Here is a 22,235-nt window from a genome sequence, read left to right as displayed (position 1 = left end):
CTAGGGATAGAACCCAGGGCCTCAGGCCTGCTAGGCCAGCGCTCTACCACTGAGCCACCCCCAGCCTAAAGCCACAGTGGCTCTCAAATATCTGCCAACAACAGAGATGAATACTGGATCCCCCACATAGTCCATTCCTTCAGGAGGCCAACAAGTTAATTATTGGTAAATTAACTATTTTGGGCGCTTTCCATGCAGCAAGGACCATAGTCATTATCACAGGGTAAGATCTATTCTAAATAGCACATAATCTCAACCAGTAAGAAACATGTTCACTTCAATCCCCAGAATCAAGTCACTCCAGAAAGATTATGCCAAGAGCTGTTGACCACGCTTTCCTACAACGATCCATTAGCAACATGCTGACATGAGCTACAGCTAAGGATTTTGGCTATTACACCCGCATCTAAGAAATGATCTCCCAGGATTCTTTGCACTTTGCCAGCAGTCTGCACAAGAATGTAACCTGTCTCAGCACTCTCTAACTGCCTTTGGAATGCCTCCTGTGTTTGGGGGTTGAATATTGCTGGATCACAAGCTTTGCAATCAGCTAAATGATGGTGGAGGTTGTAAAAACCAGCTAAATGCCATTATAAAATGATTATTTGTGCTATACAAATACTTTTTATGTCTGTTGTCATTTGGAGGAGTGACAAGTTTCATAGTTCAACTTCCTTTGTGGATTTCTCAGTAAGTGATCAAGGACTGCAGTGAGGTGAGCCTTTTGTAAACTCTGTGTTCTTTAACACTTAGTGTTCTAATCAGAATACTTGAAGGCCAAGTGCAAGGGAAGATATGTTAACCAGCAGATAACAAGGATAGAAAAAAAAGCTGGCACAGTGGGCATGGGGAGCAGAAAACTTGGTAATAATGTGACTACTCAGGAAGAGGAACAAACGGGATGAGCCCCATGAGTGCACAAACACCTCTGTTCATTGCTCTCCACATACATTAGAAAACACGCTTCAGAGGGAGATGAAAGGGATTGTTTTATAGCACAAGTAGCTTTCCTTGCTTGGGCTAGCTTTTTGTTTGCTGATTTTTACTCTGGTGGGTGTGTTTAGCAAATACAGTCCTTTACTAACACTGGGATTGAGGGGTTGGAGGTTGGAGGGATGAAGAGGGAATGGATAAAGTTCTCCCCAGATTTGGCATTTGGTCAAAGTGCTATTGAGCCTGATTCAAAGTCTGGGTCCTAAGTTCAGAAGGTCACAGTATCATAAACCGATGGAAAAGCCCCCAGTAGCCTTGTACTGGACAAGACAATTCGGGTACATCCCCAGAAGAGGCAACCAGTGAGTCAGTGAGTTTTCTCCCCTAGAGTTTCAGAGAAGGGACATCATAGCTCAGGATGTTGCCGTGAAAGAGGTCCAGTGTATTACAACTTACTGAGCTTTACTGTAATTTACGTCTCTAGTGATAATAAAAAAAAGTCTTCAAAGTGTTGAAAAGTAGATAAAATAGAAAAATATATGCTTAAGAATACAAAATGAAAGAGAGAGAGAGAATTAAAATCCTAAATAGGCAAAAACCTCCAAGAGATTTTTTTTGAAGGTTTGATCATTGTAAGACATCTGTTTCCTCTTGCTATAAACTAAGTTAATAATATTATCAGTTTATGTTTTCTGAGAATTTACTACTTGCTAGTAGTAAATTTGAGTTACATGGATTGCATTTGTGTCACATAATATCTTTATGAGGTAGATATTATTATTTCCTGCTTAACAGATTAAGAAACAAGATTTAAAGAGAATAAGTAACCTGACTCTATCACTTTCCCATATAAACTTGGCAAGAAGGGAAAGTAACTCCAGAGTCTGTGAGATCCAAAATGGTATAATACTGCTCCCTAAGGAGCTGAGAGGGGAAAATATAGACAGGCATTAGCTACCTGTCTACCACCTGCTTGAGAGTATCATTAAGTTCTGGAGATGAGCCTCTGAAGACAGGGTTGGCATGTAGTTCTTTAGGTTGTGCACTGCTCAAGGGTATCGTTTCTGAAGGGAGGCCTTTCACATATTCTAACATAGGTGGGGTTGAAGATCTGGGACTCTAGGCCTGGAGCTGCTGATCAAGGCCTGAGATAGCAGTCACCAGCACACACACATGCACAAAACTGTGCTCAGTCATACTCTGAGTATTCCTTGAAGTTGTCTCTATTCTTCTCCAACAGCTTTCAGTGACTCCATTCCTACCTATTTTCAAGCCTGGAATGGGGAGTGCACAGAGAATATGTGCAGCCATTGACAGTTATAATCATGTACTATCTGAATCAATTTTCAGGGAAGAAAGGGCCTTTTTCATTGGCCCAGGGATATTAGGGGTCCTGGTGAGGGTTTTAACTACAATCCACAGCACCTCCATTCCTTGAAGCCCCCTATCTGTTGAGTTCTTGGGCTGTGCCAGTTCAAGGCCAACAGAGTTAGGAAGATCATGTCTTTTACAAAGAAAAGAACCCCCATAAACTGTTTTCCAGAGGGGAATACTGGGTGTTTTTTAGGTGTGTCATCCGTTTGGCTTATCCAAACGGATGCCCTTGTCCTCTTCCTAAGAAGACTGTCTCCTTTACTGCATTGGTGTTTTTTTGTCCAAGACATGGATTAATAACCCCCAGGCCATGGGGTTGAACGGCAGTCAGTGACCAAACTGCCCATATGGCTTCTCCTGGGGAATCAGAGGGGCCAGGTCAGCTGGAGGGCACAGCTGCCAGACGGCAGGGGAATTCCTCTCCTGAGTTTTAAAGTGTCCTTCGTCTCCCACATGGGTTGTCACATCACTTACTCTGGAGATCCTGAGCGGGTCAGATAAAAAGTCTGGGACCCCATGCTGGAGGGGACACAGAGAAGGGAGAATGCAGATCCGGGCGGTTTCCTTGAAGCTCCCGTCACCAGCCCTGGAAAAGTTGTGCAGGAGTAAGTAAGGACAGCAAGGACCCGAACTGGCCTTGATGTGAGTGACAGAGCTGTCTCGTGTACCCCAGTCTTCTAGCACCAGCTCTAGCTTCTGCCAACTCACCACGCTGCCTTCTCTTTCTCCAGGTATAAACACCTAGAAGACCTGCAAACGCCAACATTTCCTACAGATACAAAGAAAAGTCCAAGCAAATCTTGCTTCTGTACTGAGATGGATGGAGAAGCCCCAAGGAAGCCTAGAGAACAAAAGGTGAGATGAGATTTTCCTCCTGGAGATGGGGGTCTTGCCCTGAACGGGGTATCACACATACCCCCAGTGCCTTTCCCAGAGCAGCAGGTGGGCTCCTTCCAGCATCTCCCTCCTACTCTTCTGCTAGGCCCCAGCAGAGCACATGGTTCTTTAAAACCTGTGGGAAACACACAAGTAAGCATTAGAAACAAGCAGCATGGGGATCATAGAGGCAAAACTCTTCTTTTATAGTTGCAAGGAATGCAGCATTAGTCAAAGTCAAGACCATGGTCATTGCATCAGCCTCAGCCAGAATAGAATCTCCTGAATCCGGATCCTGTGCTCTTCCCTGTGTACCACCCTAGCCCTGCCCTTCTTGTCTGCTTGGGTTTGGGGTAGAAAAGAAGCAGGGCTCAGGAGTAGTTGGGAACCAGGAAGGCAATCACCAGCCTGAGCAGGAGATGAAGTGGCCTTGTTGCCCAGTAGGAGGACCAGAGGGTTCCCCCATGGGGCCTTAACCCCCAAAGCACAGTGAGCCTTTAGGCCAGGCCACTGAACTGGAGCTCCCTGTTCAGGAAGAAAGGATTCCTGAAGGTCACTGGTGGGGAAGGTAACTTGGAAGCATTCCGTTGAATGATATCCTTCCTGGCCCCAATCAAGGCTGATAACCTTCTGGAGCCATTTTATCTCACACTGTGCTTCCTCATTGCCCCAAGGAGGCAGATTTCACCCCTGAAGCCCAGAGATTGCTGCACCATGGGCTTCAGGGGAACTGGGCACCACAGGGCAGAGACTTTGGCCTCAGTGTGTGCTGTGTTAGGACTTAGCACTAAAGAAAAACTAGCCCAGGGGAGTCTGGGTGCCGTCCCCAGAGGTAGCCTGGACTTGGTGAATATTAATCAAATTAAGGATTAGATGCAGGTGCACCCTGGGAGGGCAGGAAGCTGGGTGAGGCAGGGAGAGGCTAGGACTGCCATGGCGGGACCTGAGATAGGGGACTCACTGAAGGCAAGGGTCTGGGGTGTGAGGAGCCTGGAGGCTTTTCAGAATCTGGCCACTCTTGGGGCAGCCCATAGGGCAGCCAAAGGCCTTGGTGAAGGTGACTGGGAGGCCACACAGGTGACAAGCAGCAGCTACAGGCCCATCCTACAGGCTCTGTCTAGGTTTTTCTCTCCTCCTCTCCGCTGTTTTCCCTTCTCCTTTCTCCTCCTACCCTTCCTCTCCTCTTCCCCTTTTTCCTCTTCTTTTTTCTTTTCCTTCCTTTCCCTTTTCTCCTCCTTTCAATTGCCCCCTGCATAGCCTTTGTCCCAAACTGGCCAATGGCTTCACACGGTTAGTCTAGTTGGGGGTCAAACCATTGGCTGTGAATATCTTTTTTTTTTTTTTTTAAGATTCTGAATTTTTTTTTATTAAGTTGTAGATGACACAGTACCTTTATTTCATTTATTTATTTTTATGTGGTGCTAAGGATAGAACCCAGTGCCTCACACATGTTAGGCAAGCGCTCTTCCAGTGAGCTACACCCATAACCCAAGAGCACCTTCTCAGTATCAGTGAAGTACGTGTTAGAGCAGAAAGGGACAGACAGGGGCCAACTATAGGTCCCAGGAACTGCAGGCAGTAGACAGGATTTAAAAAGCAGATTTGTAATTAATCAAATGCATCTACAAATACCCTGGAGAATACAAAAGAAGTATAATGTAAAATCTCTCTTTTCAATCTGCAAGCAGTAGAAAGCCATTGAGAGATAGCCTTTATAGTGCCATCAAGAGTGGCGGGTCCTTGTGCACAAGAGCTGTGCATTGCACACCTACCTGTGCCCAATCCTGTTTCAGAGCCTGAAGGTAGAGGAATGAGATAGCCCTGCACCCCAGGAGATCCCCAGGCAATGGGAGAGACCAGAACAGGGAGATCCCTGTAGACCAGGGGACAGAGAGGGTCTTCTAGAAGCTGTGAAGGAGAAATACAGTGGCACCCTAGTGCCGACAGCAGCTTGGCCTGCGGTTTAACCTTTAGCTCCTTCTTACTGTATGCACACTAGCAGTGAAGCAGACGACCCCTGAAGGAACCAATTCCCCTCTGCAAGGAGGAAGGCAAGAGCCAAGGGGAATTCTCTACACCCTCAGGCGCAGCACCCGCCACTCCTAGCTATGTTGTACAATGACCCCACACAGATTCCCTCATTCCCGTGTGCAGGGATGACTCTGTCCTCACAATCCTAAGCATATATATTTGGGGGGGGGGGGCATGGAGCCCTGAGACTACCTTTTCCAAGGCCCTGCCATTCCAACTAAGGTCCAACTTCAAGCATGCACTCTTTCCATTCTACGCGCTCCATCCAAATTCATAGCTTGGTATCAGCAAGTGGGTGCTGGAGCTGGTCTCCTAGAGACAGAGTTGGATGTCTTCTGAACCCACAGAGCTAAAGGTAAGGGACACTTCACGGTGGTGCCAATGACCCATGTGTGTGATCAGGAGTATGAGGACAGAGTCAATCAGGGCAGTCTTGTTTTGTTCTTGGATGTAGCCACCCCAGCCCCTTCTCTGAGCCAACAGAGGTCCCAAAAGCAGAAGGTGCTCATCCCCAGGGCTGCTCACCCAGCTTCCCATTTGCCTCCCCTCAGGCCTCTTTCCATTAATAGTGGTTTTTTTGCAGGTCATCCACCAGGGGGCAGGATGGAAAATGCCCCTCCTCCTCCTACTGTGCCTGCTACAAGGTGAGTCTCAAACACAGTCCAAATTCAGGGCTTACATAACCAGACCAGAGCCTTACAGGCTGCAGAGATTCTTGGAGGGCAACGCAGTGGAATTCTGCACCGTTGAGGCACATTCATAGCTTTCTGTCCTGGGTCCTTGGGCCATGCAGTGGAGCCCGGGAGTGGTCAGATCTGGGCTGGGGAAATAAGAGAGGTGAGCGCTCCTGTGGCAGAACTTGGGACATTTGCTCTGCTACTCATTGTTCTGGTTCTCTGCTCTCTTTCCTTTGAGCTGGTGATCCAAAGTCAGCTCCACTTTCAAGTTAAAAGTTCCAGGGTGTAAACAAGACAGAAATATAGCGAGGCTTCTTTACCCACTCATTCTATAAACTCCAAATTGCAGGGCCCAGCACTAAGGTCATAAAAATGAAGATACTTCCCTCCTCTTAAAAGCTCAGAGTCTACAAAGAAACTACATCTGAATAAAAGTCATCTCGTATTCATTTACTTACTTGTTTTACTCTTACTTGTGAAGATCTGACTATGTGCCAGGCACTGGGGACAGAGAAATGAGAGATGGGATCCCTGCCCTACAGGTCCCTGCAGGCTCATGTGGTGAGGCTGACCAGCTTCATGTCGGGTTCAGATAATCAATGTCCCGATCTCCAGTGGCATCTGGATTTTATGGTACTGGGGAGACACTGAGGACTACAGTATGTGCCTAGAATGTCTACTACCTAAATTCTACTTCCAAGTGGAAGCTTAGAAATTAATTAGTAAGTGAATGGAAATGCTATGATAATACCAAAAAGGATTAACCATGTCTGGTTTGTGAACAAATCAAAGTATTAAAAAATCAAAGGCAGCCCATATTTGACTAGGTACTCTCTGTATTATATGATCACACCACCTCCTTATTTTAGTATTCCACTGTCTCCTTTAATTTTTTTCAATAAAAGCAGGCTTCCTCTGCCCCCAATCCAGCAGGCTCATGATTTTTCTGCTAACATAGTGAACAGTTAGAAATTAGTTACTAAGTGTCAAGTGTTCTAATTGTGATCACTTTTAGTGTCCAGCTAAATATTTTGGTTAGTGCCTTAATCTGTGTTCAGAGAGTTACCCTTTATCCCCCCACCCCATCCCGCACAAAGCCCTGCAGACCAGGAAGGGGGTGTGGTTGCTACCTTTCTCCCTTCCCTGACACTTGGGATCCCGGTGGGGTCAGAGCAATGGGAGAGAGAGGAGAGGCATGAGCTGGCAGCTCTTAACCGATGGGATTGCCAGGTTGGGGTTCAGAGCTGGCTGCTCTTCCCACCTCTTCCCTTTGTGGGTGACTTTGTGGACACTTGGAGCTGATGGTTCAGCTCCCTCCCTTTGCCCAGGTTCTTCTTTGGCCCCTTCACACAGAGGATCCCATCTCAGATGGCTGCAGGACAACTTTCTCCCCTCTGGCACCCACCTCTGCATCATGGAAACATTCTTGTCTTCCTCACCCTTCTGCTGGCGGGAGGAGAGTTCCTTGGCAGGTACAGCCCCTCCTCTCCCTTAGTACTGCCATAGACCTTTCTAACACCAAGTCTGGCTCAAGTCCCTCCAACTGCAGGCCTCACTCAGCCCTCCCTAAGAGAGGCCAGAGCAACAGGTAATGATGGGTGGGTGAGAGCCAGGAGCACCCACCCACACCAAGGGTAAAGAATGGTGTCAGAGCCGTCAGGATCCTAAAGTGGTAGCCCATTCTTTAATTCTCACAGGTGATATTCTCACAGATGACTAATATAAAATTCCCCCAATAATCCGTTAATCATAATATAAAACCAAGAGCTACTGATCAGTAAGCTACCATATGAGTTCTTAAGGTATTGGTTCTTTACTTACAAATTAATTTGAAAAAAAATGAGCATAGCAAGAGTTGATTTAGGATTCTTATTCGGTTTTCTACTGCTAAGTCAGACCTCCCCACTCTGCTGATTAACGGAACAGTGCTCCTCTCAAATGTGCCACATGTAGATCAGAAGAATTCCTGAACGCTTTATCAAAGCATCATTGCTGGTCCTTGTTTGTAATAGTAAATAGTCTTACCTTTAATAAAAGTTAACATTTAATGTTGTCATCAGTGCATGGTTGGGTAGGCTGTTTAGTAAAATTTACAGTGAGAATTAATACAATGTAGCTTGTATAACCTCTACTCTTCTTGTGATTAGACCTAAGCACATATAATAGAGTCAGCTCATGTACAGGGACCCAGAACTTGGCTTAATTTGCTGCTGTGATCATCTAGAAATTCTTAGTAACTTTCGAAAAAGGGGTTTTACAGTTTAATTTTGCACTGAGACCCACAAATTATTTATCTGTTCCTGGCAATAGAATATTAAACAGAACTTTCTTGGCTTCAGAGACCCTAAGGACATAGAACAAATTGCCAGGTACCCACATGCTAAAGCAAGATGCCGAGCCTCCTTGCAGGACTGCAGAAACAGAACGTACACCTGCTCCCAGTGATAGCCCCCCATACAGCCACCCAAGCCAAAGAACACTCCTCAGAGGGCAGAGGAGCTGTTTTGGAAAGAGTTGCCAGTGTGCTGGGTCCCTTCCACCTGCTATGACCCCAGTGTAAGCCAAATAAGAGAAGGAACTTCTAGAAAGCCATCCATATGTCCCAGATTTCCTTTGACAGCAGGACAAAGGTATGCTCACTGTGACCAAATGGGCCTCCATTGAAAGGTCTACCCAGAAGACACTGTGACCACAAAAGGAGGGGCAGATGGCCAAAAGTCACAGGGTGGTTGCCAGTATCCAAAAAAAAAGGTTAGCAGAGGAAAAGCTGGTCTCACAAGGAGGGATCAACCACCAAAGCGACCAAAAAGATATCTGAGTGGCAAAAGAAAAAAAAAGAGTGAGAGAGAGTAAGAGAGAGAGAGAGACAGACAGACAGTTTTGGACATTTGCCATGTGCAGAAAGAACTAAGGGCAGATGATGCCTGTCTCTTTCACTTGTCCCCTCTCTTCCGTGCCCAGCCGTGGAGAGGCCACAGAGAGCAGGTTTGAACAGAGGAAGGAGGGAGCAAAACAAGGGACCCCAATTTGTCCCCCTCCTCCATGGAAGGCCTCTAAACCCAGCTGAGAGAAAGGAAAACTTTGCACGAGACTGCCACTGCAGCCTTTTATTGTACTGGGCTGGATATGTCATTTCACACTAGATTGGACTTTTATTACCCAAGAGAGAAAATTAAAGCTACTAGACAATGACTACTATGCCTGAGATTTTATCAAGGAGCAAAGAAATCCACAGAGATAGTACAAAGAGGCAGCGAGAGAAAGAATAAACTTTGTTTCTGCTAGCACCTTATCAAATTAAAGTCACTCAGCAACCGTTACACTGTGGTTCGCCTAGGAATTGCCTTTAGGCTTATTGCCAAAGGCGACCTTCACGGTAGACTCTTCTGTCCTTTCACAGTGGCACTTGGTCATTCCTGCTTGTGCAGAGAAATAGCCAGTGTGAAAAATTCTGCAGCTGTAATCCAGAGAGGTACCCACCAAGCAGAGCAGGATTCCTGTGTTTCAGGGCACACTCTCTTTTTAGAAGAAAAGCACACTGATATTTTCTCATCATTTCGTATCTTTACATTCCATGCAAATGGGACCCCTGTGTCAATGCTGCCCCAGCCCTCTTAGATGAGCTTAGATGGCATCTTTTCAAACATCTGTCCTGGAGCGCATGGAATGAACCCAGGTGGACTGGTTAAGGAGACCCAGCATGTGATCAGTGTTAGCTAAGCAGTGAGTAAGATTCTCACTGTGTTTTCATCTTCCAGCTGGGGCCTTGGGTACAGATGCATTCCACATCTTGGGGGTAACTCCTGCTTCCCCAATGGCTAAGCTCTTCCATTTCTGTATTGACTCTGCTCCACTCTCCCTGTGATCTATTTTAGTAGCATTTGAGCTTAAAACTCCCCCAACAGCGACTCTCCTCACCCGCTTCCTCCCCTTTGACTTTTTTCTCTGCCTGCAGCTGCAAATACATTGAAGGGCCCGAAGCTGGTAGCTGGGAAACCTGGGGGAGCTGTCACCATCCAGTGCCATTACACCCCCTCGTCAGCCAACAGGCACCAGAGGAAGTACTGGTGCCGTCTGCAGCTGCCAACGAGGATCTGCCAAACAATTGTGTCCAGCAACCACTACACTCACCGTGACTACCAGGGTCGTGCGACTCTAGCAGACTTCCCACAGAGCAGCTTGTTTGTGGTGAGGCTGTCCCAACTGTCCCTGAATGATGTGGGACAGTACCGTTGTGGCATCGGAGACGGAAACAACAGGCTGTTCTTGAACATGAATCTGACCGTCTCTGTAGGTATGAGCCATGTTTGATGAGCCTCATGTGGTGAAGGCTGAGCTAGGAAGGAGCAAGAGAAGACCCAGGCACAGCGAGCGAGGCTTAAACCTTTGGAGAACACTGAGGAAAGATTGGGCAGGTCAAGACTCTCAGAGGTAGCCTTTCATTTCAGAAGGAACTTGCCTTTAGAAAGAAGGTAGATAGCTGAGCGCGGTGGTACACACCTGCATCCTAGAAGCTTAGGAGGCTCAGGCAGGAGGATCGCAAGTTCAAAGCCAGTCTCAGAAACTTAGCAAGGCCCTAAGCAACTCAGCAAGACCCTGTCTCTAAATAAAATACAAATAAAGGGCTAGGGATGGGGCTCAGTGGTTAAGCACCCCTGGGTTCACCACCAACAAAAAAGGTAGATATTAGGAAAAACCTTCCAATAGAATGCACATGAGCTCTCCCACCCTATCCCTGCCCCCTGCCCCAATGCTGTGGAAAATGTATTTTGGAGATGGTTCTGAACAGGCAGTGAATTAGAAAATGTGGCTTCTTGGGGTCCTGAGACTTCTGTGTTCAGACATGCAAAAGGGGCCAGTACTACAGAGGAATTGTGACAGACAGGACAGAAGAACTGGGATTGGGCTCTCCTGTGACAGACCCTTGCTGAGCCTCTCAGCAGGCATTTGACAGCTCCCAAGCCCAGACCTCTGTGGCAGGTTCCAGAGTGAGAGGGAGGGCCACGAGACCATGAGAGCCACTCTGTGCTGGAGGCCGCAGGTCAGGAGCACCAGCAAGGGGAGCAGATGTGGTTCCTGGGCAGCTGCTCTCCACCCATCTGCTGCACCAGGCTGCTCTGCAGGAACCTGTGTTTCTTTCTTCCTTTTCTGAAGAGCAGTACCTAATGGTCTGTGCACCTCTGCGGTAAGGGCAGCACCTGGGACTTGGGCAGCTGGATAGAGAATATGTGTGCCTGGGAGAAGGAGCTAGGAATTTGCAAGGGTCTAGAGGATACACCTGGGATTCCCACCTCTCTATTGTATCCAACATATGGGTCAAAGACTGCACCTCTGAGTGAGGCTGCATGCTGTTTAGCAAATATTTTAAACCCAGTGATCTTTGCTAAATCTAGTTGGTGCCCTGGATAGCCTCCCAATGTGTCCCTCTCTGCTGTTCACACAGGCCCTTCTGAAACCATCCCCACAGCCACTTCAGCTGCTGGTGAGCTAGTCACGACATCCTTTGGGACAGGATCTCCAGCATCCAACAGATGGACCCCAGGAGCCACCCACACTCTAGGACAGGGGACAGAATGGGACAGAGTTACTTCAACTTCAGGAACCAGCAAAATCACAGCTCCAGCGAAGGGAAGACAAACCCCTGCTACAGCCTGGGAAGAAGCTCTGGAGACAGGCAGTGGGGCAGAGGGGTCCATCAAGGCCACAGTCCCTGCTCCAGAGAATCCAGCTTCAAAACCCAGAAGTGTGTCCAAAACAACAGAAGGTGTTCAGGAGTGGGGCACCCACAGCTTAGTCACGAACACACCTAGGGCCAGCGAGAGTGGGAAGGAGAGGACTACTGAGGCTGATAGGGCAGGGCAGGAAACAGACAGGGTCAGGACGGAGCCAGATGCAGCCAGGAGAACCACAGGAACCATGAGGCCATCAGCCCCAGTCTCAGAACAGCTGGCCCAGGAAACCCTCCGAGAAGCAACACCTGTTTCTAAGCAACAAGCCCTGGGCTCCACTGAAGGAGCAACCCCACCTACAGGCATGTGGACCTTGGGCACCACCAGCACAGAGACAGCATCTGTGGAAGGAAGCACTTATGGAGACCTACACAGCACTGTGGGAGACAGGGGTCACCAAGCAACGCCAAGTCAGGCTCCAGCAACGGGTCCCCAAGCAACGCCAAGTCAGACCCCAGTAACACATCCCCAAGCAACACCAAGTCAGACCCCTGCAACAGGTCCCCAAGCTACACCAAGCCAGGCCCCAACGGGTCCTCAAGCAAGGCCAAGTCAGACCCCTGCAATGCCAACTCAGGCCCCAGTAACAGGTCCCCAAGCAACACCAACTCAGGCCCCAGTAACAGGTCCCCAAGCAATGCCAAGTCAGACCCCAGTAATAGGTCCCCAAGCAACACCAAGTCAGACCCCTGCAACAGGTCCCCAAGCAACACCAAGTCAGACCCCTGCAACAGGTCCCCAAGCAACACCAAGTCAGACCCCAGTAATAGGTCCCCAAGCAACACCAAGTCAGACCCCTGCAACAGGTCCCCAAGCAACGCCAAGTCAGACCCCAGTAATAGGTCCCCAAGCAACGCCAAGTCAGACCCCAGTAACAGGTCCCCAAGCAACACCAAGTCAGGCTCCAGCAACAGGCCCCCTAAAGCCCCCTGGCATGGAATCCTCCATGAAGAGGTGAGCCCCAGGCCCCTCCTCTGATTTTGACCCCATGTCTCCCGATCCTGGCATGCCCCTCTCCCTCTTCTTTCTTCTCTCCCTTTTGTACCTGCAAGACAGTAAAGGGCAGGGGACAGTAAAGGGCAGGGGACAGTAAAGGGCAGGGGACAGAAACATCAACACCCTCCCCCACTCAGGGTCCTTGCAAAACCCTGGTGAGAGGGCTACCTGAATATGTTCCCATGGCTTGCAGGCAAAATCTAAATGTTAGAACATTCTATCCAATGTTTAGGTTGGAAATTTCTAGAACTTTTTTTTTTTTTAAAGATGAGGAACAGGAGTTCCAGAGAGGGGAAGTGACTTGCCAAAGCCAAAAGGAAAGATTGTGGCAGAGCCAAATGCCAAGCCCAGAGTCCTTCCTCCCAATTGCCCCATTTCTCACTAGGGAACACGGTGCAGCCACACACAGGAGGGTGGAATTTGGCAAAGGATTTGGGGTTTGAGACTTAAAGGCAGCAACCCCGTCTCTGCTCCCAACCAGCCATGGGAACTGGGCCCACCAGCCAGCCTTGTTTTCTCTATCTGTAAAATGAGGGGCGTGGGCCCTTTAACCCTCTGTCCTCTCTAACCTCTCCTCTCTTGTCCTCTTCCCATCCCTTCCAGTGCTTTTCCAGAGGTGGAGAGCAGCTTTCAGATCCTGACTCCAGTCTGCACTGTGCTAGCCCCATTTCTGATTGTGGCTCTGGTCCTATTGCAAAGGAAGCTCCGAGGAAATGGACCATGTAAGTTGAGTTGAAGTGGCGCTGAAGCTAGGTAGAGGGTCCTGGTCCCTGTCTCCCCTCCCACATAACCTCAGGCCTGGGTCAGTTTAGAGTCGTAGCCAGGCTTTTGGATGTAAAGCTAAATTCTAGTTTGAATCATCTGCGGCATTCTTTGGGGATTGGCAGGACCTCTGCTAACAGAGGCATAAGCAACCCCAAGGGCAGAGGGCAAGAGTACGGAGCCCAGCCATGGGCCAAACTGCATGTCCACCCTCCTGCCTGGCCTACTGATATTCTCACAGCCATGTGCCAAGTTTAAATACTCCTAAAGTGAGTGTTTTGGGTGTGTAGACCTGTTGAAGAATGGGTGAGATTTTCTGGGAGCAAGCAGGAAGGCTGAAATCCTCAAAGCCAGGCCCCCAAAGGCCTGGCCTAATTTCTGTTGTCCTGAGGAATTCAGTTGCTAAGTTTTGGGAAGTTCTTAGAAACTTGTGGTGGGTTGAGAAGGTCCGTGAGGAATCCAATTAACTCAGTGCTGGTCACTCCAGAATCCTCACAGCCTGCTCTGTGTCTTTGCAGCTCAGGAGGCAGAAAAAATACCCAGGGTCACCCTGATTCAGATGACACATTTCCTGGAGTCAACCCTTTCACCAGCTCATCTGCTGCAGGAGGAGAGAAAGACACTGCAGGGTGACTCTCCTACCCAAGCAGGTCCGACGGCCCCAGAAAGGGACCCAGGACTCTCAGGAATGGAAAAATAAATGGCTCAGTGCCATGGAAGGAAGACCAAGACCAAGCATGTCCATGACCTTAGTCCCTGGTGTCCACTTGGGGAAGGAGCACTGACTGTCTTAGGCCTAGAAGGTCAAGACTTGTCCACAGCCAAAGGTAGCCAAATGACTCAAGGAAGGCTTCAAGAAAGGACCCATTAGACACTGGAAGAGGTCACCTAGGAAAACTGTGGAATTCCAACTCCTGCATGTTTAAAAATGTAAGAGGCTTCCAACCAATATGGAGGGTGGCAACTTCTCTACCACCACCCCAGCCCTCTCTGGGTGCCCCCTTGTCTGCTAGCATGCAGTCTGCTGCTCACATTTAAGTCTACTCAAGCATGCCAGGTCCTGTCTGTTCATGCCCAGTCTAAACTGCTTTATGGAAGTAACTGTGTTTTATCCATCTATGTCCCAAGAGAATTTCCAACTCAGTGGGCTCCCCCATAAATATCTGTGACTGGCTGAGGGAAGAGAGGGGCTAGGTGGCCTCTGAAGAGACACCCAGGCCAGCACTCTGAATCTCCCTGTGTCTCCATCACTTCATTTGGGAGTCCCCTAAATGTCCCTATTGGTAGGTAGTTTCTACAAGGAGACCAAAGGGAAGAAAATCCACCCCTCCGCTCACAGTCCTTCTTTGGATCCATTCTCATTATGTCATGGATCTTCTCACTCAGCCAAGACTTTCTGGAATTTCCTAAATTCATGGAGGAAGAAAGTATTTTTTAGTAATTTTTTATCTTTATAAAGCTCCTCTTGTTCAACTTCTTATAAATCCTTGATATCACAGACTGTTGGCAAAGCTGGAAAATGGTGTTGGGGGACAGGGTAGGAGACGAAAGAGGAATTTTATGTGGATTCCGCCTGATGACCATGTTACCTCGTGTCTGTTGGGGAACTTTTGCTCCACCCTGGATCCCACTGTCTTTTTAGAAATTGCATCTGCTCTTTTCCTGCCCCTCCTGCGCTAGCAATATCAAGTTGAGAAGTGTCAAGTAGACATTTTCAGAAGGCTCTGGCTCCTAAACTGTCAGCAGCATCAGAAATCCCTCAGCAGTACCTCCTCACACCTAGTCCAGGACCAAGGAAACCAAAGAGATGCAGTTTTCATAGTTTGTGAGAGAGAAGTAGCAAGTTCAGGCATTTAACCGAATGGAAGCATAGAATTTCCAAGCTAATAAATCCTAAAGATTGAGTCTAAACCCCTCAGCTTAGAAGTGAGGAAACTGAGGCCTGGTCACGGAGTCACCTGTTTCAAGTCACTGGGTGAACCCACCTCGTGATGGATAGCAAAGTGAGGACTAGTAGAGAACTCGTGCCCTTGGCCTAGTCCCCATTGCTAAGTGATAGAAGAAAGAAAACTAGTCACCCAAAGACCACAGTCATCCCTCTACACCTTTCATGCCTGCTATCTTAGGGACCTATCTGAAGAATCTGTAAGAGAGTCAGGACAGACACCATCTTTCCCTTCAATCAGTGAGAAAGCAGGCCCTGACAGGTGCATCATTCAGCCAAGGCCACCTGACTCATTGGTGGCAGGGATGGGTCAAGAAGTCAGGCTGTTCTTTTGTTTTTTTAATTGGTTGTTCACAACATTACAAAGCTCTTGACATATCATCTTTCATACATCAGATTCAAGTGGGTTATGAACTCCCATTTTTACCCCAAATACAGATTGCAGAATCACATCGGTTACACATCCACATTTTTACATAATGCCCTATTAGTAACTGTTGTATTCTGCTACCTTTCCTATCCTCTACTATCCACCCTCCCCTCCCCTCCCATCTTCTCTCTCTACCCCATCTACTGTAATTCATTTCTCTCCTTGTTTATTTTCCCATTCCCCTCACAACCTCTTATATGTAATTTTGTATAACAATGAGGGTCTCCCTCCATTTCCATGCAATTTCCCTTTTCTCTCCCTTTCCCTCCCACCTCATGTCTCTGTTAAATGTTAATCTTTTCTTCCTGTTCTTCCTCCCTGCTCTGTTCTTAGTTGCTCTCATTATATCAAGACATTTGGTATTTGTTTTTTAGGGATTGGCTAGCTTCACTTAGCATAATCTGCTCTAGTGCCATCCATTTCCCTGCAAATTCAGGCTGTTCTTTATATCTAAACAGCATTTTCTGGGGGCAGCCACAGAACACCAGCTTCTCGGGATGTTAGGAGGTGCTAAGGAAAAGATTTAGCAGTTCAAAGAAGTTTGGGAAATATTAAGTTAAAGAACAACAGATTCTTTTATGCAGGAATTATCAGAGCCTTTTGTATACCTTATTTACACATTGCAAATAGTTTTGAGGGTGGGACATTACGTGTCTTGGACTCTTGTTCAGAGAAGCAGTCTCGCCAAACTGGACTTCCTCAGATCACTTGTAGGGAAGACCAGAGCACTGAACCAGGGGTCCGTTGACTTTTTCTGTTAAAAAAACAAAAACAAAAACAAAAAAACTCAGACAGTAAATATTTTAGCCTTTGCAGGCTCTGCAGTCCCTGTGCAGCAGCTCAGTTCTTCCTGAGTAGCACAAAGCAGCCAGAGGTAACAGAAGCCAATGACCACAGCTAGGTTCCTCCGAAACCTATTCACAGAAACAGAAGGCAGACTGCATTTGGCCTTTGAACTGTAATTTGCCAACCCCTGCACTAAGCCATTAAATCACCCGAGACTCTCCTGGCCTCTCTCTGATCTGATCCTCATGAAGAGCTTCCTGGCCACCCTCTCCTTCCTTCCTCTGAACAGCTTTGGTACTTTCTCTCTAGAATTGAGCAGCTAGAATGTCCTGTTCATCTACCTATCTTCAGGGCAGGAGGGGACCCGTCCAGCCAGCAAGTTGGCCAAGTGACTAGAGCCAGGAGAGTGTCCAGGAGTAAGAGTGTTCTAGAGAGCTGAGATACACCAGGGGAAGGTGCCAGTACAAGCTCATAGAAAGAGCCAGTGCAGAGCCAAGGTCAATGTCAGGGCCAGGAGATTTGAGGAGACAGAGATAAGATCTGAGGACAGTATAGAGGGAAGGAAGCGGGGTAGCCCCAAGTGTTCACAGCTCTCCTTTATAGCTCAACTGATGAGCAGCTGGGTCAGGAGTTTCTCTTAAAGGGCTTGAAACAGAATACACGGAGCAAGCCAGCTATACCACTAGGTATATGGTCAGAGATTTTATCTTTTTATTTCCTAGTATCTCCCTGGTAGCACAATGTCCTCACCACTGAGACGAGGGGCAGGGAAACCACTGGGCTATAATCAGGGAGACCTCTATATGGATATCTAGTACAGAGTGCAGGAAAGCCACTGATTGTCATAGGATCAAGCAGCTTCCTGGGTCAAGGCACAGCTCTCTCTGACACTCCCTTCCTCCTGCTTATTAGCTCTGCTGCTGCTCGTTCCTGTGTCTCCACACAGCACCTTCTGTCACATTTGATGTGACATTTCTGAAAGGAAGGTGTGTTGGCTCCCATTTTACAGATGAGAAAACTGAGGCCCCGAGAAATTAATTAGTTACACTACCAGGGAAAGGGCAACCTGAAACTTGAACACCAGGTCTACCTCCACTCCTCCTTGATTGCTGTGCCATCTGCCTCTCTCCTCATTTGCATTTACAGACTGTTCATCTGCTCAGGTCTCTTCCTGCTTAGAGTTCCAAAGGCTTGCTTCTTTCTTTTAGCTTGCACAATCCTTTCTGGTAATTTGTTCTCTTTCCTCACTAAGTAGCTTATTCTTGTCCTGGCCTACTGAAGCATTAAAAAGAAAAAAAAAAAAAAAGTCCTGAGAGCTAAAAATTCAGGCACCAGCCCTGGGGTGCTTGCTGGCATTTCTACGAGTAGAACTCAGATTTGAAATGATCCATAGGAGTGTCCATCTAAGGTTACTCAAGGCAAATGCTTGACCCTAAGCCAACTTCTCGCTGTCCTCTGCTGACACTTTGAGGGATGCTTCTCCTCCTCCAATGGCCCGTATGGTCTGAGAAAAGCAGAATCTGCTCACCAGCATCCTCAGTCACACAGAGAAGAAGGTGCCGTCACAGAAAGATCTATCACGCACTTCAACCAAGTAGACATGGCATATTTGGTTATGTCCCTTTGGTGCACAGACACAGGGCTGAGAACTTGGCAAACGTGGACTGGAGAATGCAGACCATGCTGAAGGAAGTGGACTTTCTCTGGTCACCTTGCTATCCATTCTTCATTAAGTGACACAACGTGGCTTATGGGCACCGGCCCTCCCAGGCCAGCCTGCTCCCTTCACTGACTGCAAGAATATGAGCTTTCACCCATTGCCACTCTTCACAGGGTCAGCTGAAACCCAGGTGGGCCTCAGAGACGTGCTAGCCCCACAGGACCCCACCTAGACCTCTGGAGCCATGTGGAACTTCCAGTAGTGAGTCACCGGGCCAGCGGCCACTGTTTGCCTCCTGGTCTCACTAAAGACACACGTTCACCGATTAGGATCTGGACTCTATTTTTATGTTCTGCCTTTTTCAACCTCTGGCCTAGTTTTCACTCCCCATGTATTTGCCTGCTGTGTCTAGAACCACCAGTTCTGCTCTCAGCATGGAGGTCAAACAAAGGCCACTTCTCTCCCTGAATTTCAAATTCCTACCTCCCCAACCCTGAGTATTTTAGAGAGGAGGGAGAAAGCCAGGGCTACCAAGTCCAAAGTGTTTTCCAAATTGCCATAAAGATGTTGCAATTCACTTGTGACAAGAGTTCAGAAATAGGGCATCAAAGAGTTTGCTTCTTTAGGGCCTGGCATGGGAAGGGCTGTCCGCTTAGCAAATGCAACTAGACTGGGCTTTCCATTGGCCAGCTCTCTCCTCACCCACCACCTTCAGTGTAGTACAGACAAGTCGAAGTTACTTGCAGTATATATCACCAGGAAGAAAGGAACTCCCCGTCTACAGATGGAAACACTGAGGCTTAGATGGGCACAGGCTGCAGGGGATAACATGGACAGTTTTCCAGTGTCTACCTGCCAGGCAGACCTTGGGCTAAAGGCCAGACTCCGACCAGGAACAAGGAAACAGTCAGCCTTTTGGGGGGACTCCAGTGGCTTATGAGAGAGGTTGGGCCCTGTTACCTGACACTTGCCTATTGACTTTGGATGTCTACTCCAAAAATTTTTTCCTCCTTCTGCTCCTCCCCTAGCCAGGGTGTGGAGGTCAGAAAGGGCAGGAGAGTGGTTTGTTAACTTCAGAAGACGTTTGCTCATTTGTCCCTGCCACTCAGAACCAGAGAATAAAGGTTCCTTGGGACTCAGCAACCAACCCCAAAGGGGAACCAAGAGATCTTCTGGGCCACAGCCAACTTTCCATTTCTAGGCTTTTCGGTGCTCAGCTTTGCTGCTCCCTGGGCCATCACAACCTCCTCAGGGCAAGATGGACCCAGTCCCCGAGGCACAAGCCTTTGCCTTCACCCCTCTTCCAGTCAGAATGAGAAAGAGCACTGGCAACCCTTCCACCCCACAGGCCCCAGAAGGAGTATTGTTTCCACTCTGTGGTTGGGAGTCAACTGAGCAAGGAAAATAATTGAGGGGCTAAACATCTGGGCAGTGACACAGCGAGCAGTCAAGGAAAAGGAGGTGATTTGGACATTCATTTGGGAGAGAAAAAAGATCAGAGTTTCACTTGCATGTGTTTGACCAGTAGGTCCAACGCTATTCAAAGATCGGAGTCACTAATCTGCCAATAGCCTTCTTCGCTTCTTTCACCCTCTCCCTGCACCCCACCCAGTTTGCCATCCTTTGATTATTCTCTTAGGGGCAAGAATCTACCAGATTGTAGATGTCGTACTCTGAGCTCCTAAGGAATGACCCTGGAAAACCACTCTACTATCTATCACCCAGTAGTCAGGCCTGTAGGGAGTCTTTTTTATAAATAGTTCTCTCCCATCCTGCACCTGCTCCAAAACAGAAAGACTCATTCCGGGAAAAGGTTGGGGCCTTCAAGCATAAGTCCAGGTTCAGAAACTCTCGAAACACTTGTCCAAGCCAAACCTGCTAGACTAGTCCAGCCCTGGCTCTCCCAGCAGGCTTCCAAACAGTGGCCACACTTGCTAGCCAGCAGGAAGAACAACAGTCCCCCTTGCATGCTCTTCTCCCCCAACCCAAAAGGCAGAACTGGAATAAGAAGAATAAATGCTGTGCTTCTGCCCATGCACAGCAAGGGTCAGGAAATACTCTATAATGATCTGTTGACAGGGGTAAGTGGTCACTGTGGTATGACTAATTCTAAGCTGCCAATATCCTCTAAAATGGTAGAGAGGATGCTCTTTGGGGCTTGGGCAGATTCTCTGTCACATGCTATTTTTCAGTGATTAATACTAATGTGACTCCATATTCTAGGCTGCAGAGGGACTGATGGATTACAGGGCTGACTGGCCGTGGATTAAACATTGACTCCAGACAAGGGTTAAACATTGACCCAACTAAAGACCCGCAGGTAGGAGCAGAGAACTGGTAGCAAACAGCGTTTCATCTGTTCATTCTTATCTCATTTGACTGGCAAAAGCCACACTCATAAGAACCATTCAAACAGAGGTAGGCCAGATGGGCGGTGGAGAGAGGAGAAGGGCTGTGGGCTCGGAGCTCCCCTCCTCTGTTGGTGATAGGGTCCATCCATGGTCTTCGAGCAACAAGCTAATCATGACAGCCTGAGGGCTGCATCTGTGTGCGTCTGGGGAGCTTGGCCCTCTCTGGTCTTCTCTGGATAGTGTAAATGGAAATCCCCTCCTATCTGTTGAAACCCTAGTGCAAAAGATTCTACCTAAGAGCAAAGGCTTTGGGAAGTGGAGGAAAATGACCAATGCTGGAAGATCTTGGTTATAGAGCTATCTATGCCATTCCCTCACCATGCATGCTGGGCAAGTCATTGCACTTCTCTGCCCTCTAATCCTCATCATTCACTGGGGAATCGCTCTCAGTTCTGGAAGGCTATGCTGTCCTATTTATTCGATGTTGAATCATAAGCACCAGTTAAATTCCCACCCCTGAGCATATTATACCTAATCTTTATAACATCCTTATGGAGTTAGGATAATTAGGCCCAAGGTCCATGGCTTGCAGATGGCAGAGCTTGGATGTGAACCAGGCAGCCTAGGTACAGAGCCCAGACCCTATCCAGAAGGCTGTGCAGCCTGTGCATGCTGGATGCCACCTGGCTACTGGGGCTCCCTCATAGTGTTGTATGCGGGTGATAATCCTCCGATAGACTATGTGTCCTTGGGTACAAGGATGCACACTCCGGCATGTCTCTAATCTCCCTGAACTTTTAATCGACTGTGATCAGAAGAGATGCTTTTGGTAGGCTGAAAATTTCCCTCCTTTCCCCAGACTGTAGCATCTACATCCTAACCCCAGGAATCTGAAAATGTGTACTGACTGAGAAAAAGTGTCTTTATAGATGCGATTAAGTTCAGGGTCTCGAGATGAGAACATCGTCCTGGATTATCAGATGATATAATATTATTATATTACTCATGTCATCATGAGTATCTTCATAAGAGAGAGGCAGAAATACATCAAACACACAGAGAAGGCAATGTGACCATGAAGGCAGAGATTGGTGTGGTGCAGCTACATACCAAAGATCACAAGAATGCCAGCAGCAGCTAGAAACTAGAAGAAGCAAGGAAAGAATCGTCCCCTAGAAGCTCCATGGTGGCCCTGTTGACACTTTGATTTCAGATTTCAAGCCTCCAAGACTAAGGGAGAATATGTTTTTGTAGACTTAAGTCACTAAAGTCATAATCATTTGTTACAACAGCCACAAGAAACTAATACACTGCTCACGGAAAACACAGACTCCTAAAACTAGAAGGGGCTTGGGAACCATTTGGCCCTATTTTCTCATTTTAATATGTGAAAAGCCTGCAGACCTAAAAGAGGAAGAGACTTGGCAAAAGTCACTTAGCAAGTTAGAGGCAGAACTAGGATCAGGACACCTGTGTGCTGACCCAGACTAGTCTCTCTGCACCTCCCTGCACACTGACTCAGACCAGCTCCCAGAATCATGCAGAGAAAATGAGAAGCTACTCTTCTTATATGTTTTCACTCTTGTTACTTTAAAAAGAGGAAGGGGTGGTTGGAAACAGACAAAGAGATCCAAGTTTTGGAAAGCATGATCACCACCAGGGGTGTCATTATCAAGTTGGGCAGT

At 47.8% G+C, this 22,235-nt stretch overlaps 1 protein-coding gene across 2 annotated transcripts; it reads left to right on the top strand.

Annotated features, from left to right (window-relative positions):
• The first annotated feature begins 234 nt into the window (after nt 1–234).
• Fcamr (Fc alpha and mu receptor) lies at nt 235–20,254 on the top strand. 2 transcript variants are annotated; one of them, XM_078022724.1, is made up of 8 exons: nt 235–715; nt 3,039–3,162; nt 5,798–5,858; nt 7,220–7,363; nt 9,847–10,185; nt 11,335–12,574; nt 13,220–13,338; nt 13,897–20,254. In XM_078022724.1, the coding sequence occupies exons 2-8, from the start codon at nt 3,124–3,126 to the stop codon at nt 14,076–14,078; spliced, it is 2,124 nt and encodes a 707-aa protein (XP_077878850.1). In that variant the 5' UTR covers nt 235–715; nt 3,039–3,123; the 3' UTR covers nt 14,079–20,254. The 2 variants fall into 2 exon arrangements, with proteins under 2 accessions (XP_077878850.1, XP_077878851.1); XM_078022725.1 differs by lacking the exon at nt 7,220–7,363 and having other exon boundaries at nt 236–715.
• Nucleotides 20,255–22,235: the final 1,981 nt, after the last annotated feature.

This window comes from Ictidomys tridecemlineatus, chromosome 10 (genome assembly GCF_052094955.1).
Source record: "Ictidomys tridecemlineatus isolate mIctTri1 chromosome 10, mIctTri1.hap1, whole genome shotgun sequence".
Lineage (NCBI taxonomy): Eukaryota > Metazoa > Chordata > Mammalia > Rodentia > Sciuridae > Ictidomys > Ictidomys tridecemlineatus.
Note: the sequence above shows the minus strand (reverse complement) of the source record. Positions and strands in the feature narration are given on the sequence as shown.

Bases quoted from the DNA above. Each gene is read 5' to 3' on its own strand.
- Fcamr (XM_078022724.1), top strand. From the start codon at position 3,124: ATGGATGGAGAAGCCCCAAGGAAGCCTAGAGAACAAAAG. The intron at 5,859-7,219 runs GTGAGTCTCAAA...CCCTTTGCCCAG, and splicing joins CCTACTGTGCCTGCTACAAG to GTTCTTCTTTGGCCCCTTCA. The intron at 10,186-11,334 runs GTATGAGCCATG...CTGTTCACACAG, and splicing joins GAATCTGACCGTCTCTGTAG to GCCCTTCTGAAACCATCCCC.